At 55.3% G+C, this 15,442-nt stretch overlaps 5 protein-coding genes across 5 annotated transcripts; 3 read left to right on the top strand and 2 right to left on the bottom strand.

Moving 5' to 3' along the window:
- Positions 1 to 239: 239 nt before the first annotated feature.
- Positions 240 to 4,467, top strand: FA10DRAFT_249106 (chitin synthase 6). Its single transcript, XM_025519519.1, has 2 exons — positions 240 to 616; positions 681 to 4,467. The coding sequence occupies exon 2, from the start codon at positions 693 to 695 to the stop codon at positions 4,188 to 4,190; it is 3,498 nt and encodes a 1,165-aa protein (XP_025381566.1). The 5' UTR covers positions 240 to 616; positions 681 to 692; the 3' UTR covers positions 4,191 to 4,467.
- Positions 4,468 to 4,525: 58 nt separating this feature from the next.
- On the bottom strand, positions 4,526 to 6,868 carry FA10DRAFT_291639 (hypothetical protein; the record flags this gene model as incomplete). Its single annotated transcript, XM_025524363.1, has 4 exons — positions 4,526 to 5,180; positions 5,240 to 6,262; positions 6,333 to 6,403; positions 6,467 to 6,868. The coding sequence occupies 4 exons, from the start codon at positions 6,866 to 6,868 to the stop codon at positions 4,526 to 4,528; spliced, it is 2,151 nt and encodes a 716-aa protein (XP_025381565.1).
- Positions 6,869 to 8,911: 2,043 nt separating this feature from the next.
- FA10DRAFT_264903 (14-3-3 protein) lies at positions 8,912 to 10,199 on the top strand. The gene is made up of 3 exons (XM_025520835.1): positions 8,912 to 9,434; positions 9,510 to 9,793; positions 9,868 to 10,199. Exons 1-3 carry the CDS (start codon positions 9,130 to 9,132, stop codon positions 9,999 to 10,001), a joined length of 723 nt encoding a protein of 240 aa, XP_025381564.1. The 5' UTR covers positions 8,912 to 9,129; the 3' UTR covers positions 10,002 to 10,199.
- A 396-nt stretch (positions 10,200 to 10,595) lies between these two features.
- FA10DRAFT_249100 (Adaptor protein complex AP-2 alpha subunit) lies at positions 10,596 to 13,790 on the top strand (the record flags this gene model as incomplete). Its single annotated transcript, XM_025519518.1, has 4 exons — positions 10,596 to 12,396; positions 12,465 to 12,859; positions 12,917 to 13,615; positions 13,692 to 13,790. The coding sequence occupies 4 exons, from the start codon at positions 10,596 to 10,598 to the stop codon at positions 13,788 to 13,790; spliced, it is 2,994 nt and encodes a 997-aa protein (XP_025381563.1).
- A 46-nt stretch (positions 13,791 to 13,836) lies between these two features.
- Positions 13,837 to 15,410, bottom strand: FA10DRAFT_249096 (putative IDH1-isocitrate dehydrogenase [NAD] subunit 1, mitochondrial). The gene is made up of 4 exons (XM_025519517.1): positions 15,205 to 15,410; positions 14,941 to 15,145; positions 14,449 to 14,875; positions 13,837 to 14,378 (listed from the first exon to the last, which is right to left on the bottom strand). The coding sequence occupies exons 1-4, from the start codon at positions 15,343 to 15,345 to the stop codon at positions 13,994 to 13,996; spliced, it is 1,158 nt and encodes a 385-aa protein (XP_025381562.1). The 5' UTR covers positions 15,346 to 15,410; the 3' UTR covers positions 13,837 to 13,993.
- Positions 15,411 to 15,442: the final 32 nt, after the last annotated feature.

Here is a 15,442-nt window from a genome sequence, read left to right as displayed (position 1 = left end):
CTTACCTTCTGGCCCCTCCTTTGAATTCATAGTGAAATGTTGCGCCCGCGCGCGTGGACCTACGCGCCGGCTCTCCGTGACCTTGCTTACAGTAGTAGTCTTGCGCTTGTGTAGTTAGGAAAACCCTGTAGTGAAATGTAATCCGCCGCCTTTCTGATATTTCCCCTGGTTCGAGGGAGGGGCTCGACTGGTTTTTTTTTAGCTCTTTTTTCCTCCTGTTCGCGCCCCCTCCGTTCAACATTTCGCGCACCCTAGACTAAAAGGCTACGGCCCGTCTGGTCGCTTGTTCTCCGATTCTAGGCCAACACACATTCTCTTTCCATTCTCTACCTTCTCTGACCTCTTGAACAGACGACGACAACGACGGGGGCGACGGCCGAATTCCTCCTCCTTTCCCTATCTTCTTCACTCGGCCCCTCTCAGCGCTTTGCGAGACAAGGATTCGCTTTTGCACTTTCTCTTTGACATTTCTTGCTTTGCTGTTCTACTCGTGGTTTTCGGCGCTGGATCTCACGCGTCAGCAGCGCCTCTGCTTCGTCCGGCGTCAACTTTCTAGCACAGAAGGGCTGAGAGAGGAGAGGTGGGACAAGAGCTGGAAGCACAGATAGAGGAGAAGGTGAGAGCAAGTTGGCCGTCGCTGGCTCCGGGGGGACACTGACACGTATGTATGAATCGCACAGAGAGAAGCCGACATGACAACATCACCCATGGACACGGCCTCGCTGGTCGCGCCAAAGGCAAATTCGGTCTACCCGCCGGAAGAGGTGCACCACAGCGCTGACAAGGCCTATGGCGACATTGTCAATCCCGCACTCCACGGCATTGGCGTGCTGGAGAAGGATGGCAACAATCTGGAGAGGGGAGGCATCGACCAGCTCGAGGAAGAGCCCATCACGGCCATTCGCCGGTGGTGGGTGCGATGGACATGGTTCTGCACCTGGATGATCCCCTCGTTCTTCCTCTCGCGCTGCGGTGGCATGAAACGGCCCGACGTGCAGATGGCCTGGAGGGAAAAGGTGACGATCTGCATGCTCATCTTCTTTGCATGCGCCTTCATCCTCTTCTACATCCTTGCCTTTGGACGAATCCTCTGCCCCGACTCGAACAAGGCTTGGAACAAGTCTCAGTTGTCGCAGCATGCCGGCACTGACGACTACTACGTTGCCGTTCGCGGTCGGGTCTACGACTTGACCAAATTCTGGAAGAACCAACACTCCGACTCGACGGACCAGGTTACCAACGATGTCATGCTCGAACTCGCCGGCCAGGACCTGACGGCCTACTTTCCCGTCCCTCTCTCGGAAGGGTGCGGGCCCTTTTTGGTCAATGACACGACAGTCACACTCCAGACCAACACCAGCTCAAGCGACTACACGCCGACCGTGATCCAGGCCGTGCACTACTCCGGCACCGCAGCAAAGGACCAAAGCTCGCGGCTGGCCGATACCAATTGGTATGGAGACCGCTTCTTTCCATATATGCAGAAGCACTACAAGGGCTACTACGTCACCTCAACGAAGGACGTGGCTAAGCAGGGCAACGACAAGAATTGGGCCATCGTCGACGGCAAGATTTACGATCTGAGCGACTATGTCTGGACGAACTCTCTCAGCGTTGACGATACCCAAACGACATTCCTGCCAAAGGACGTTAGCCAGCTCTTTACCAGCCAAGCAGGCCAGGACGTCTCCGACGACTTCAAGACGGCCATGAGTGCACTCGACGACCAGACCCGCGCTGCCACACAAAGCTGTCTTGACAATGTCTTCTACGCCGGCCGTACAGACTTCAGAGACACAGCTCGATGCCAGGTCCAGAACTACCTGCTCCTTGCCTTTTCCTGCCTTCTCGTCGCAACAATTCTGGCCAAGTTCCTGGCCGCGCTCCAGTTGGCGCCAAAGAGGACCCCCGAGCAACAAGACAAGTTTGTCATTTGCCAGGTGCCCTGTTACACAGAGGGTGAGGACGAGCTCCGCAAGACAATCGATTCGCTCGCAGGTTTGCAGTACGACGACAAGCGTAAGCTGCTGTTCATCATCTGTGACGGCATGATTGTTGGAAGCGGAAACGAGCAGTCGACGCCGAAGATTGTCCTCGACATCCTGGGAGTTGATCCAAAGATCGACCCGGAACCGCTCATGTTCAAGTCGGTTGCCGAAGGCTCCAAGCAGCTCAATTACGGCAAAGTCTACTCGGGTCTGTACGAGTTCGAGGGCCACGTCGTCCCTTACATTGTCGTCGTCAAGGTCGGAAGACCCTCGGAAAGGTCCCGACCAGGCAATCGCGGCAAGCGTGACACACAGATTCTCCTAATGAGGTACCTCAATCGCGTCCACTTCGACTCACCCATGTATCCCCTCGAGCTGGAGATCTACCACCAGATGAAAAACGTCATTGGTATCGATCCGGCATTTTACGAGTACGTCCTCATGGTTGATGCAGACACCAGCGTCGAGGCCGATGGATTGAATCGGCTGGTGGCCGTCGCAGCAGACGACTCACGAGTTATTGCCCTCTGCGGTGAGACCAGGCTGGACAACGAGGAAGGATCGTGGTGGACCATGATTCAGGTCTACGAGTACTTCATTTCGCACCACATGGCAAAGGCCTTTGAGTCTCTCTTTGGCAGCGTCACCTGTCTCCCCGGTTGTTTCTCAATGTACCGCATCAGAAGCGCAGACAAAGGACGGCCCCTCTTCATCTCGAACCGCGTCATTGACGACTACTCGGAAAACAAAGTCGACACTCTGCACAAGAAGAACCTACTTTCACTGGGAGAGGACCGATATCTGACGACGCTCATCCTCAAGCACTTTCCCACCTTCCGCACCAAATTCACTGCAGACGCAAAGGCCAACACGAGCGCACCGGATCGCTGGGGTATCTTGCTGTCGCAGAGGCGTCGGTGGATCAACTCGACGATCCACAACCTGGCTGAGCTGGTGACGATGCCTGAACTCTGCGGCTTCTGCCTCTTCTCAATGCGCTTCATTGTCTTCATCGACCTCCTCGGTACCATTCTGCTCCCAGCAACCACCATCTACCTCGTCTACCTCATCGTCACTGTCGCGACGCACAACGCCGCCATTCCTTACATTTCGCTCGCCATGATCGCTGCCGTGTACGGTCTCCAGATGGTCATCTTCCTCCTCAAGCGACAGTGGCAGTACATGGGCTGGCTTCTCATCTACCTCTTGGCCTATCCCGTCTGGTCCTTCTTCCTGCCCATCTACTCCTTCTGGCACATGGATGACTTCTCGTGGGGTAACACTCGTATCGTGGTTGGCGAAAAGGGCAACAAGAAGATCGTTGCCGGTACTGACGACGAGCCGTACGACGATAGCATGATCCCGCTCAAGAAATTCAGCGAGTATCAGCGCGACGTATGGATGCAACCCGACGGAAATTCGATGCGATCTGGCTTGAGCGGTGGCGCCCATAGCCACATGAGCGGACCATTTGGCAACGCAAATGCTGTCCCTTACCCACAAATGCCGACTGCTGGAAGCTACTACGCTGGATCGGTGGCCGGGTCAGACTATGGTGGTCAGGGTGACTACTTCCAAAACACCAACGTCCTTGACAAGTCTCGCAACCACTCGAGGCAAAGCTCTGCGGCTAACGGACTTGGCGGTGGTGGAAGCATGTCGCGCATTCCATCGATGTACGACATGCCCGCCGGCCCGATGCCGTCGATGTACGGCATGCCCATGTACTCGAGCACATCGATGTTCATGGGTGGCGGCAATGGCATGCCGAGCATGTATGGCATGCCTCCCATGGGTCAACCTTCTCCTGGTTCTGCCAACGGGTCTGATATCGGGCTTGGCACACGCAGCTCGATGATGCCACTCGCTCAACAGACGACGGGAGGCGCATGGGGCTCTTCGCCTGCGATTCCTAGGCCCACATCGACATTCACCACTCTCGGAGGATCAAATCCGTTTGCCCCACCGCCTGGAGCGGCGCCGGCTGGCGGACTGGAGATGAATCTGAACCCCAATCCTACCGACGAGGATCTCGTCAATGCCGTCAGGACTCATCTGGCCGCACAAACGGACCTGATGCAGGTCTCGAAGCGGAGCGTGCGAGAGGCAGTCATGCTTTCTTTCCCCAACGCGACGGACCTGGCCTCACGAAAGGCGAGGATCAACCAGGCCATCGACGATACGCTCTCAGGGGCCGTATGATCTCTACAACAGAGTCCGACCCACTTCATTTCTTATTTCTGCAATCACGGACATTTCCTCACCAATCTTGTGCAGCATAATCAACTGTCAGCCTCACCCACCCCTCGTTTCACGAACACTCAGAACCGCGTGCTATCCTACTGTGTCTTATAGTCCTCCATCCCCCATTCACTTCTCCCACTTCCACCCACTCCTCAGTTCCGAGTCCTTCACCCTCTCGTATTCGACCATGTTGAAATGACATGAAGAAAGCATAAAATGGATCTTTAGAAGCGTGGCCATGGCCCTAGGTGATGTTAATACAGCGGTCATCTGGATCTTGTGAATAATCTTATCTACAGTATTGGAGAGAGAACGCCGACAAGGAGGTTTGGTTGCTTGCCGACGAGGTTGGGAGAACCTGTATCATCGAGCCACACGTGCAGAGACAAGTGGCAGGCAATGGAGACTATCGTTGCTCTAGATTCATGTTCCGATTCGTCATCCTTTTTAGTTGTTGCTGCTCCAGGCTGGCGTGTCGTCCTCTTGACGAGTATTTGACCCGTAAGGCGAGTTGGGTTTGACGTCAGCGCAGGTTCGCGAATGAGCTGCGCGAGATGTTCGAAGATCGACACGCTCAGCGGGGCGCTCAGGATCGAAAGGAGGCTTCCCTCCACGGGATGTTGGCTGTGATTTTGGCTGGAGGACGTGGCTTCGTGGTTGACGAGGCTGGAGAAGGCCAGATTGCACGTCTTGATGTCTCCCCATCGATTTGCAAGGAAGGTCGGTGGCTGACTCTGGTCCGTCGAGGAGAGAATTGTTTGATGCAGCTGCTGCGAGATGAGTGATTCGTTGTACCATCTCGTGTCATTTGCATCTCGTATCAAGGATGCCTTGGACAAGGCAGAGCAAATGGTCGAGAGAGACCGGACGATGCGGGTTGAGAGACCCGCATCCCAGCAACTCAAGCCCGACATGTCCTGCACCCAACCTTTGACACGCCGCATCCCTCTGTTTCTTCCGTCAGAATCTTGGTATACAAATGTGAGAAGAAGATGCCAACAACTCACAACTGGTCTTCACTTTTCAGCAGCTCCAGATCGGCGTCAGAGATCATAGAGGTGGGTGACTGGAGCTGCTGCTGATTCAGCTTCATGGCAGCGTATTCTACCGGCGTGAGAAGCCGCCCTCCTCCGATGCTCGCTGCACTACTTGAGGGTGTCGACGTCGAAGGAGACGGTATGGCAGGTGATAGCGATGGATGTTGTTGGAGGTCGAGACCGCTGACACCTGTTTCTACCCTGATCCCTGGGCTCCCACCGCCACCCTCGACCAGTAGTTGCGGGAGATTGTGAGGAAGCTGAGGCTGTGGCTGCTGCAGATGCTGGTGCGAGTGGTAGTGGTGTTCAAGGCGGTGATCTGGCTCCGTAGGTGGATCTGTTCTTTGATCTGTCACGTTCGCGAGAGAGATGCTAAGTCTAGATGACGACCCTCCCATCTCTTCCGCCGCCGTCGTTGCTGTCGTCGAAGTTGTCATGGTCATCGCCGAAGGGTCCCTAGACATGACGTTCACGAAAGGCAACGTAGTACTGTCCCATTCGAATGCTAGCGGCTGCGACATGGATGGGAAGTCGTTGAGAAGCTCGTCCAACAGATCACGGTTTCCACTTTCGTCTGGTCGATCTGAAAAGACGCTCTGTTGTTGTTGTTGTTGCTGCTGTTGCTGCTGCTGCATCTCGATCTGGTGAAGAAATTGGAATGGCTGGGGCTGCAGGTCCTGGAAAGTCTGGTCGGAAGCCGTTTTGGTGAGAATGGGAAACACACCAGATGCTGGCGATGGCGATGCTTCCTCGGCATCGCCGCTCTTCGAGTCCTCTGAGGACGACGATTCCGAAGAAAGCCTTGTCGTGCTTCTTCGTCGAGAAGCAAGATGTGTCTTTTCTTCGATTGTGAGCTTCGGGGTTGGCTTTTTTGTCCTGGCTTTACCCTTGGTGGCAGACGCAAGCTTTGCTTTTGAGGCTGCCGAGTTGCCGCCCGTCGAGCCTGGTTGCACCTCTTCATCTCGACAAAGGTGGCTAATTCCTCGCTTGTGGCTGTCACCAAGGAAGAGGATTGATACAGTCAACTTAGAGACGGCGGGACATAGCCGAGCGTAAAACCCACCATCGTTTGCACGGTCTGCTATCATCGCAGGTCATGTGGCTGCGCCGGCAGAAGACGCATGCGATTGTTACCTTGTTTGATGGGTGAGCCGCAGTTGGTTCAAATGGCGGCCTAAGACCCTGTGACAGTCTCACCTTCTTTGGCTTCCTTCCTTCAGCTTTCCGCGCAATTTTTGACTCTTTCCCGTGTCTTTTCGGACCGAGGTCGGATGAAGAAGCGGTTTCTGCTGATTTGCTAAGCAAAAGTGCGGGGGCATCTGGTTCCCCTTCTGCTTGTTTAGCCTGTAGGCTACCGGATCCACCGAGAGTATCAAGACCCTCGAGATAACGGAAAACCTTCCTTGGCTTTCCCCTCCTTGTGAGACCTCTCAGCGCCGTGATGGGCTCGGGCATCGCGCTCGCGGAGGTTGCCCGAGGCCCAGACGTCTGAGCGCCGACTTCTTCCTCGCTTTGGGACGACAATTCCTCATCTACCTCTTCGTCTAGCTTGCTCTCTGCGAGCTTGAACCTTCGCTCCCTGGCAAGCGTGTCAGACATCTTCTCTGCGCCGCGCTTTCTACTCTATTGCAGCATGGAGCGAAGGTCCGAGGTGCGTTTCAGGCGCCGTAGGCCCGTTGTTTCGCTAGGGTTCGGGAGGAGAGCGGTGAAAGGTGTTGACAATGAGTGCTCATGTCGTTGCCACCGTCGGCTCTGAGATGTAGGCGAAACACAACCGCGTGTATTGGTTGCAAGATAGCGGGGGAATGGACGGGATCTTCGAGGGGCTCTAACGGTCAAGCCTCATCTTCCTTTTTGATATAGCCAGTCGGAGCCCCGCCCAACATATTTGCTGCATGAGTGAGATGATCTTCCACCTTCACACTCCGCACACACCAGGGGAGGGGGAACTGGCTTTAATTGTCCGGCTATGCCTTTTGGCGAATCGGGTGCGAAGGAGAGCGGACTCTTGCCGGGAGTTTTTCTGTTGATTTCATATTGCTTGCTTTGGCTTGACAGGGCAACTTTGCTTATCGTGTCTTGCTGCATACGCGCTAAAATAAAACCTCCCCCGCCATCCTGCCGGCTGCTTGCCAGATAGCCGGTGTCACATGTGAAGGGTCCAAGGGAAAAAAAGGTCAACAACTACCTCGGGCACCAAGAGATGCTGATGTGACCTAGGCCTAGATCTATTCTCTGTGTGAACATTAGATACGCAAGACACCGCTCAGTATTGACAGATTGTCATTGCGAGTGGCAGGATGATCGAGAACCCGATGGTATCTAGTGAATATTAGGCTTTGGGAGAAGAGTCGAAATTTGAGCTCATCATGAGGTATGTAGACACAGCACTCCAGACACGGAGATTGTACCGTACCTTACTAGCTGCCCATGCTATGCCGAGGTGCAACTTCCCAAGGATGACCGTCAACCCAATTCCCAGGTCCGACGTAAGATCCGGTTACAACTTTTCCGGCCACGTGCTTCATATGCCTACGCCTTGACCAAGCTCATTCCCTGACGCAGTCCACTCTTGTCGCCATCCGAAGATGATGGAGCAGCCGATTCCTTCACCATGAGCCACAGACCACCTATATACATGGGCCTTCATTGAGAGCAAGGTCATGTGAAAGGTCGCCTTTTGGGAGGACTAAGCGCATTCCACTCCAGAATTAACTTCCGCTCTACTACTACTACTACTATTTGCAGAGGGAGTGGGAATTAAGCAATGAAATAATCTAGAGTGGACGTAGAAGTATTCTGTCACTGACAAACATCCGTCAGTGAGAGGCGCGATTGTGCTGAGTGCGACGAGAACGCGGATTTCGCCCTGAACCCACGTCTACCTCGCTAAGACGCCACGAGATACGCTGGGACAATACAACAAAGCCCAAAAACTCTATTGGGCCGAAACTGTTGTTAATGACGCGTAAGCGGGCGAAGGTCTGTCCTCGCGCGCGTGCCTCCCTGGGCTTGCCCTACGGCTGCTGCTTGCTGGCCCGCGCCCTGCCTAGGTTAGCTGCTGCTCTGCAAAGTAAAGGCTGGCTCTCAAAAAGACGCAAGCCTTCTCTTCCCACCATTCACCTACCTTCCACCACCAGATATTCAACACAATTTCCCGCAGATAATGTGAGTGCTTCACCATCTTCTGGGCATACGGCACTATGAGAGGGCGTCGGGCACCACGAGGAAGAGCGAGTATGAAGGCGCAGGCGGTCGATGGAATGGGAGGACAAGATTCCATATGGCGAGTGATAAAACGATAAAGTCGATAGGAGGGCGTGATCGCCGACGTGGCACCCATCCTGTATCTAGGGAGTGTCTCACTGCGTTGAGGCTTCCCCTACGATCGCCGAAGAAGGCCACTCCTCGGGCCCTCTGTGATCGTGGTGATTGCGATCTTACCCAGTCACGTCACGAGATCTTGCCAATTCGAGTGTCGTGCGCGCGCTCGCGATACCTCGTGGAACCCTGTTCTCTCTTTCTGAAAGGTTGTTGCGAACAAGGTGCTAATTCCCTTCTCCTCGCTTTTCCAGCTTGTTTCACATCCATTCCTGAACGACCAAGCCACCAAGAATTTCACCTACCAAGATGTCTGAGACTCGCGAAGATTCTGTCTACCTCGCCAAGCTCGCCGAGCAGGCTGAGCGCTACGAGGGTGAGTACTTGGTCTTGACTTGTATACAAATCTCATGACTCGGCAAGACAATGGCTCAGTCGGGCATGGCGGATGTAGCTGGGGAAAGACCAGAAGCGAAGCATCATGATATTCTGCAAGTGTTGGGAGTATGCTCACCCAGCCTTTTTCCATATTCGCAGAGATGGTCGAGAACATGAAGCGCGTTGCCTCGTCTGACCAGGAGCTCACTGTGGAGGAGCGAAATCTGCTTTCGGTTGCCTACAAGAACGTCATCGGCGCTCGCCGAGCTTCGTGGCGCATCGTCTCCTCCATTGAGCAGAAGGAGGAGTCGAAGGGCAACGAGTCTCAGGTCACTATGATCAAGAAGTACCGCGAGAAGATTGAGGCTGAGCTTGCTCAGATCTGCGAGGACATCCTCGACGTTCTTGACAAGCACCTCATTCCCTCGGCTGCGTCGGGTGAAAGCAAGGTCTTCTACCACAAGATGTGAGCATTTTGGTCTGTCGCTTCTCGTTCTGTTCGCGTACTAACAGGTCCTCCTTGTTTTTTCTCGCTTTACAGGAAGGGTGACTACCACCGCTACCTGGCCGAGTTCGCCACTGGCGACAAGAGGAAGGACTCTGCCGACAAGTCGCTCGAGGCTTACAAGGCTGCTTCGGACGTTGCCGTTACCGAGCTCCCTCCCACTCACCCCATCCGTCTTGGCCTGGCGCTCAACTTCAGTGTCTTCTACTACGAGATCCTCAACTCGCCCGACCGTGCTTGCCACCTGGCCAAGCAGGCCTTCGACGACGCTATTGCTGAGCTCGACACGCTGTCGGAGGAGAGCTACAAGGACAGCACTCGTGAGTATCTATTGCTCTTCTGCTGCTTGATTATCGTTGCTTTCTTTGCTAAACTCCCTCTTCTTTTTCACCAGTCATCATGCAACTCCTCAGGGACAACCTTACCCTCTGGACCAGCGACATGCAAGACTCGGAGAGCAAGCCCGCCGATGCGCCCGCTGCCGAGGCTGCGGCGCCTGCCGAGGCCAAGGGCGAAGAGGCTGCCTAAAACCCAAAGTCAAGCAACAATCGAAGCTCTCCCCTGCGCACCGGCATACAGTGATTCCTGGTCCTCATCCTCTTTCCTTCCACCCCTTCAACGCTCTCCTCCCGCTCCAATACAATCTTCCGTTCTACTCGTTTCTTTTTTCTCCTCTCCCTCTATCCCGTCTCCCATCCCTCGTTTCGATTCTCATGATATTTGGCGTGCGGGCCGTTGAAGAAGGGGGGACATTCTTCCTTCTAGGTAGAAAAGGCTTAGGTGGTTGTAATGTCTAGAGGCATGAAAAGACAGCTTTTGCTGGTTGTGTGAGTAAACAGCGAAGCAGCCTGCGTCTTGCCGGTTCGGCTGGTTGGTAGGTTTCCCTTTGTCTCCAGACTCGAGAAAATAAGAGAAAAGCGTAGACAGACGGAGAGACAAGACGCGCGCGCCTTTGTTCGCACGGGCTAAGGATCCGTCGATCCACCAACGGTCTTTACTTTTGTTCCCCATCCCTCTCTTTCCGTGACCAGCAAAGCGGGGCAAGTGCGTTGGGCAAACGACCACCTCGTGTCCTGTCAAGTCATCTCCCGCCTCGTTTGACGAGGAGCCACCCGTTCCAAGATGGCGTCAAACATGAACTCGATGCGTGGGCTCGTGCAGTACATTGCTGACCTCCGAGCCTGTCGAGTGCGGGAGCTCGAGGAGAAGCGAATCAACCGCGAGATGGCGCACATCAGACAGAAGTTCAAAGAGAGCCAGCTGGACGGATACCAGAGACGAAAGTACCTGGCAAAGATCATCTTCACCTATATCTTGGGCTACAACGTCGACATTGGACACATGGAGGCCGTCAATCTCATCGCAAGCCAAAAGTACACCGAGAAGCAAATCGGCTACCTTGCCATCACGCTGCTCATGCATGAAAACTCGGAGCTGGTGCGTCTTGTCATCAACTCGATCCGCAAGGACCTCGACGAATACAATGAGATCAACAACTGCCTGGCCCTGCATGCGATCGCCAACATCGGCGGCAAGGAGATGGCCGAGGCGCTCGGAGGCGACGTCCACCGCCTCCTCATCTCCCCGACGTCGAAGAGCTTCGTTAAGAAAAAGGCAGCCTTGACACTGCTTCGATTGTACAGGAAGCACCCAGAGGTGATTCCTGCCGAGGAGTGGGCTGTCCGCATCGTGTCCATCATGGACGACGAGAACCTGGGAGTCGCGCTGGCAGCCACGAGCCTCGTCATGACCATGGCCCAAGACCATCCCGCAGCCTTTGAGATATCGTACCAGAAAGCAGTCGATCGGATGGCAAAGGTCGTACTTGAGGACGACTACAGCACCGAGTACGTCTACTACAAGGTCCCAGTGCCCTGGCTGCAGATCAAGTGCCTCCGCCTGCTGCAGTACTACCCACCCTCGGACGACCCGACCGTGCGCAAGACGATTCACAATGTTCTGGAAGCCATCCTGGACAACTCACAGGACACACCCAAAAACGTCCAGCACAACAATGCTCAGAATGCAGTCCTGTTCGAGGCGATCAACCTGGCTATCCATCTCGACACAGAGTCTGGCGTCGTGGCAAAGGCGGCCGTTCTGCTGGGCCGCTTCATCCTATCGCGTGAGACCAATGTCAGGTACCTCGGCCTCGATACGATGGCGCATCTTGCTGCGTGCGCCGAGAGCCTGGAACCTATCAAGATGCACCAGGACACCATCATCCTTTCGTTGCGGGATAAGGACATCAGCGTTCGGCGGAGAGGTCTCGATTTGCTGTACAGCATGTGCGATGTCACCAACGCCAAGGCCATCGTCACAGAGCTCCTGCGGTACCTGCAGATCGCCGACTATGCGCTGCGGGAAGAGATGGTCCTCAAGATTGCCATCCTGACTGAGAAGTTTGCGACAGAGTACTCGTGGTACGTCGACACAATTCTCCAGCTCATAAGCTCAGCTGGCGACCATGTGGGCGAGGAGGTCTGGTTCCGAGTTGTGCAGATCGTGACGAACAACGAAGATGTGCAGGAATACGCAGCCGGCAAGGTCTTTGAGCACCTGAAGTCGGCATCGTGCCACGAAAATCTTATCAAGGTCGGGGGCTACATCCTGGGTGAATTCGGCCACCTCATCGCCAACAATCCCGGTGCCAGCCCCATCGAGCAATTTCACGCCCTTCACTCCCGCTCGCACCTCTGCTCGCAGCCGACGAGGGCGCTCCTCTTGTCGACTTACGTCAAATGGCTCAATTTGTTCCCAGAGATCAGGACGCAGATTCTCTTTGTACTCAACCGATATCGACATGTGTTGGACGCCGAGCTGCAGCAGAGAGCGTGCGAGTACGTTGCGCTCGCGTCGTTGCCTGACGATGACCTGCTGCAAGCTGTTTGCGACGAGATGCCGCCTTTCCAGGAGAAATCTTGTAAGCCTTTGCCGCCGCTCTCAAGTCAAGCTCTCAACTGACCAGATTTCACCTCTTTTCTCCCTTAGCTCTGCTCCTCAGTCGACTCCAGCGAAAACATGGAGACACTGAGGACAAGCGAACGTGGATCATTGGCGGCAAGGAGGTGAACCGAGACCGCGAGCAGGCGAGGCAACAAAGTCTCCAAAAGGGGGCCATTAATGGCGGTGCGATGCCCACGGGTCCGGCAACCACAGTCATCCCGTCACATCAACGGCCGGACGTTGTCAGTGCCGGTGCATACGAGCAAGGCCAGACGAATGGAGCACAGGACGACATCTTGGCTGGCCTGGAGGGTTTGGACATGAACGCTGGCTCGACGGCTCTTATTCCTTCTGCCGAGGCAACGGATGCGGGCATCGGCGCATCACAGCCTCTCATCAATACGGACGTCAATGGTGGCGACAGCGAGACGAGCTCGCCCGTCGCGACGCGAACGCCCACCTCGTCTGGAGCTTTTGGCTCGGTCACCTCGGCAAAGCCGAGTACAAATGGCTCGACTGTGACAGCAGCACCGCAATTTACGCCAGGTTACACGAGACAGCTTCACCGACTGTGCTTCACCAACGAAGGGGTCCTGTATGAGGACAGTCAGCTTCAGATCGGCGTCAAGTCAGAATATCACGGTAATCTCGGGCGGATAGCCTTGTACTTTGGCAACAAGATCTCCGTTGGCTTCTCATCGTTCACTGTCCAGATCAAGTCTCAAGAACCCGATAAACTCGGCGTTGTGCTCCCGAAGATGCCTGCCAATACGCTGGGCGCTATGACACAAGTCCAGCAAATCGTCGAAGTCGAGTGCAAAGACGTCTTCACCAAGCTCCCCGTCCTCAAGGTCTCCTACCTGGCCGGATCGATGCAGGAGCTGACACTGCGCCTGCCCGTCATTCTCTCTAAATTCATCGAGCCGGTTCAGCTCGGTCAGACGGACTTTTTCGAACGGTGGAAGCAGATTGGCGGGGCGCCGAGGGAGGCCCAAAAGGTCTTTGGCATCAAGCTCCAGAGCAACGGCCAGGTCGACACGGCCAGGCAGCGCAAGGTCATCTCCGGTTCCAGGCTGCAGATCCTGGATGGTATCGACCCGAACGCAGTGAACATTGTCGCTGCGGGTGTGCTGCACATGTCCGATGGTGGGAAGGTGGGGTGCCTACTAAGAAATGAGCCAAATGCGCCCGCGAAGGTGAGCACTGCAATTTTTTTTGGCGGCGAAGAGGACAAAAAGAGAGGAAAGCATTTCTGACGAAAATATCCTACAGCTCTGTCGGCTAACGATTCGGACGACCAACGATGTCGTCTCATCGGAACTGCTCAGACTCATGACCACTGTCATGAGCTCGGAATCACAGGAGGTCTAGCCTTCGCTTACCTCTCCCTTGCTCGCGTCCTCACGCACACAAACACCGAGTGCTCTTGATTGTATATATTTCACTCCCCCATCTCCAAAGCCAAGCAAGAGAGGCAGGCGTTCCAATCTTTATTCTCTATAATTGCACAACCTAAAGTAATGCCTTTTCTCCCCGTCGAGCTGGCGGCATTCGAACGGGTGAAGCGGAGGTCATCAGAAGTTTCCAATGACGGCCTGAGTGAAGTCGTGCGTCTTCGCCTTGCCGCCCATGTCTGCTGTCCGGACCTTGCCCTCCTGAATGACCTTGTAGACGCTGTCTGCAATCTGGTTTGCCTGGCTGTCGAGGCCCAGGTGACGCAGCATCATCGTCGAGCTCAGCAGCAACGCGGCCGGGTTAGCTGTGCCAAGACCCATGATGTCCTTGGCGACGTGACGGCAACCGGGCTCGTACAGTGCGTACTCCCGGCCAATGTTGCAGCCGGGCACCGTGCCGGGTCCACCGACGAGGGCGGCGCCAATGTTTGTGACGATGTTACCGTACAGGTTGGGCATCACCATGACGTCAAACTGCTGGGGGCGCGAGACGAGCTGCATCGAGCTGTGGAAGCACGGCGTCAGCAAGTAGCTCACAAGGTGTATTCAAGATGGCAGACAAAGAAAGGACTCACGTGTTGTCGACAATCATGTCGTCAAAGGCGATGCCGCTGTGTCCGTACTCCTTCTCTGCGACGTTCCTGAACGTGTTGAGGAAAAGGCCATCTCCGAGCTTCATGATGTTGGCCTTGTGGACGCAGGTGACCTTCTTGCGTCCATTCTTGATGGCAAAGTCAAAGGCGAACCGGGCAATCCGCTCAGCCTTTGCCCTTGTCGAGACCTTGAGCGACTCGACGACGCCCGGGTAGGACTGGTGCTCGAGGCCACTGTACTCGCCCTCGGTGTTCTCTCGGATAATGGCAAAGTCGACGTCCTTGTGTCGGGTGGGGTAGCCGGGCAGCGTCTTGCAAACGACGAGCGAAGCATAGATGTCGAGCTGTTGGCGCATCGCCACGTTCCAGCTGTTGTGCGACGCCGTGTCGATGGGCGTGAAGAGGATGCCTTTTGGGGCAAAGACCATCAGTTACTGATTCTGCTCTCCATGGAGCAAGAGAGGCTGAACTCACCCTTGAGTCCGACCTTGTTCCTTCGAAGGCTCTCCATGGCCTCCTTGAAGAGCGACTCGCTACCGTGCGTCTCGCCAGAGACGTTGAACTGCTCCCACTCGACGGGCACGTTGAGCGACTCAAAGACCTCCTTGACGCTGCCCGCAATCTCGTGACCGATACCATCGCCCGGGATCAGAGTGACTGTGTAGACACCGCCGGTCTTCTACAGCACCTCAAGCTGGTGAGCGGGCCGGTAGCTAAGACGATCTCGATCAAACTTACCTTGAGGCCAGCGGCGCGAGGGGCAGAGAGGGTCGATGCATTGGCGATCTTCGACGAGCTAGGGACGAGGACGCGAGGGGAGGGCGTCGCCAGCCGAGGAAGAGCCTGAGCCGCTCGGGGCAGACCGCGGAGGACCGACATGACGATGACGATTGGTCGTTAAGAGGGGAAAAGGGGGGGCGTGAGGGATCCGGTGGAAGGAGAGAGAGGGAAGTTACAACTGATCGTGGCGCGGATA

The sequence above is a fragment of the Acaromyces ingoldii genome (assembly GCF_003144295.1).
Source record: "Acaromyces ingoldii strain MCA 4198 unplaced genomic scaffold FA10scaffold_1, whole genome shotgun sequence".
Classification (NCBI taxonomy): Eukaryota; Fungi; Basidiomycota; class Exobasidiomycetes; order Exobasidiales; family Cryptobasidiaceae; genus Acaromyces; species Acaromyces ingoldii.
The sequence above is the reverse complement of the archived record's forward strand: the minus strand, read 5'-3'. Positions and strand labels throughout refer to the sequence as shown.

Excerpts from the sequence above, each read along its gene's own strand:
- FA10DRAFT_249096 (XM_025519517.1), bottom strand. The coding sequence starts at position 15,345 with ATGTCGGTCCTCCGCGGTCTGCCCCGAGCGGCTCAGGCTCTTCCTCGG. Across the intron at positions 14,876-14,940 it reads GAACAAGGTCGGACTCAAGG|GCATCCTCTTCACGCCCATC; the intron begins GTGAGTTCAGCC and ends TTGCCCCAAAAG. Across the intron at positions 14,379-14,448 it reads GACATGATTGTCGACAACAC|CTCGATGCAGCTCGTCTCGC; the intron begins GTGAGTCCTTTC and ends GTGCTTCCACAG.
- FA10DRAFT_264903 (XM_025520835.1), top strand. The coding sequence starts at position 9,130 with ATGGTCGAGAACATGAAGCGCGTTGCCTCGTCTGACCAGGAGCTCACT. Across the intron at positions 9,435-9,509 it reads AAGGTCTTCTACCACAAGAT|GAAGGGTGACTACCACCGCT; the intron begins GTGAGCATTTTG and ends CTCGCTTTACAG. Across the intron at positions 9,794-9,867 it reads GAGCTACAAGGACAGCACTC|TCATCATGCAACTCCTCAGG; the intron begins GTGAGTATCTAT and ends CTTTTTCACCAG.
- FA10DRAFT_249106 (XM_025519519.1), top strand. The coding sequence starts at position 693 with ATGACAACATCACCCATGGACACGGCCTCGCTGGTCGCGCCAAAGGCA.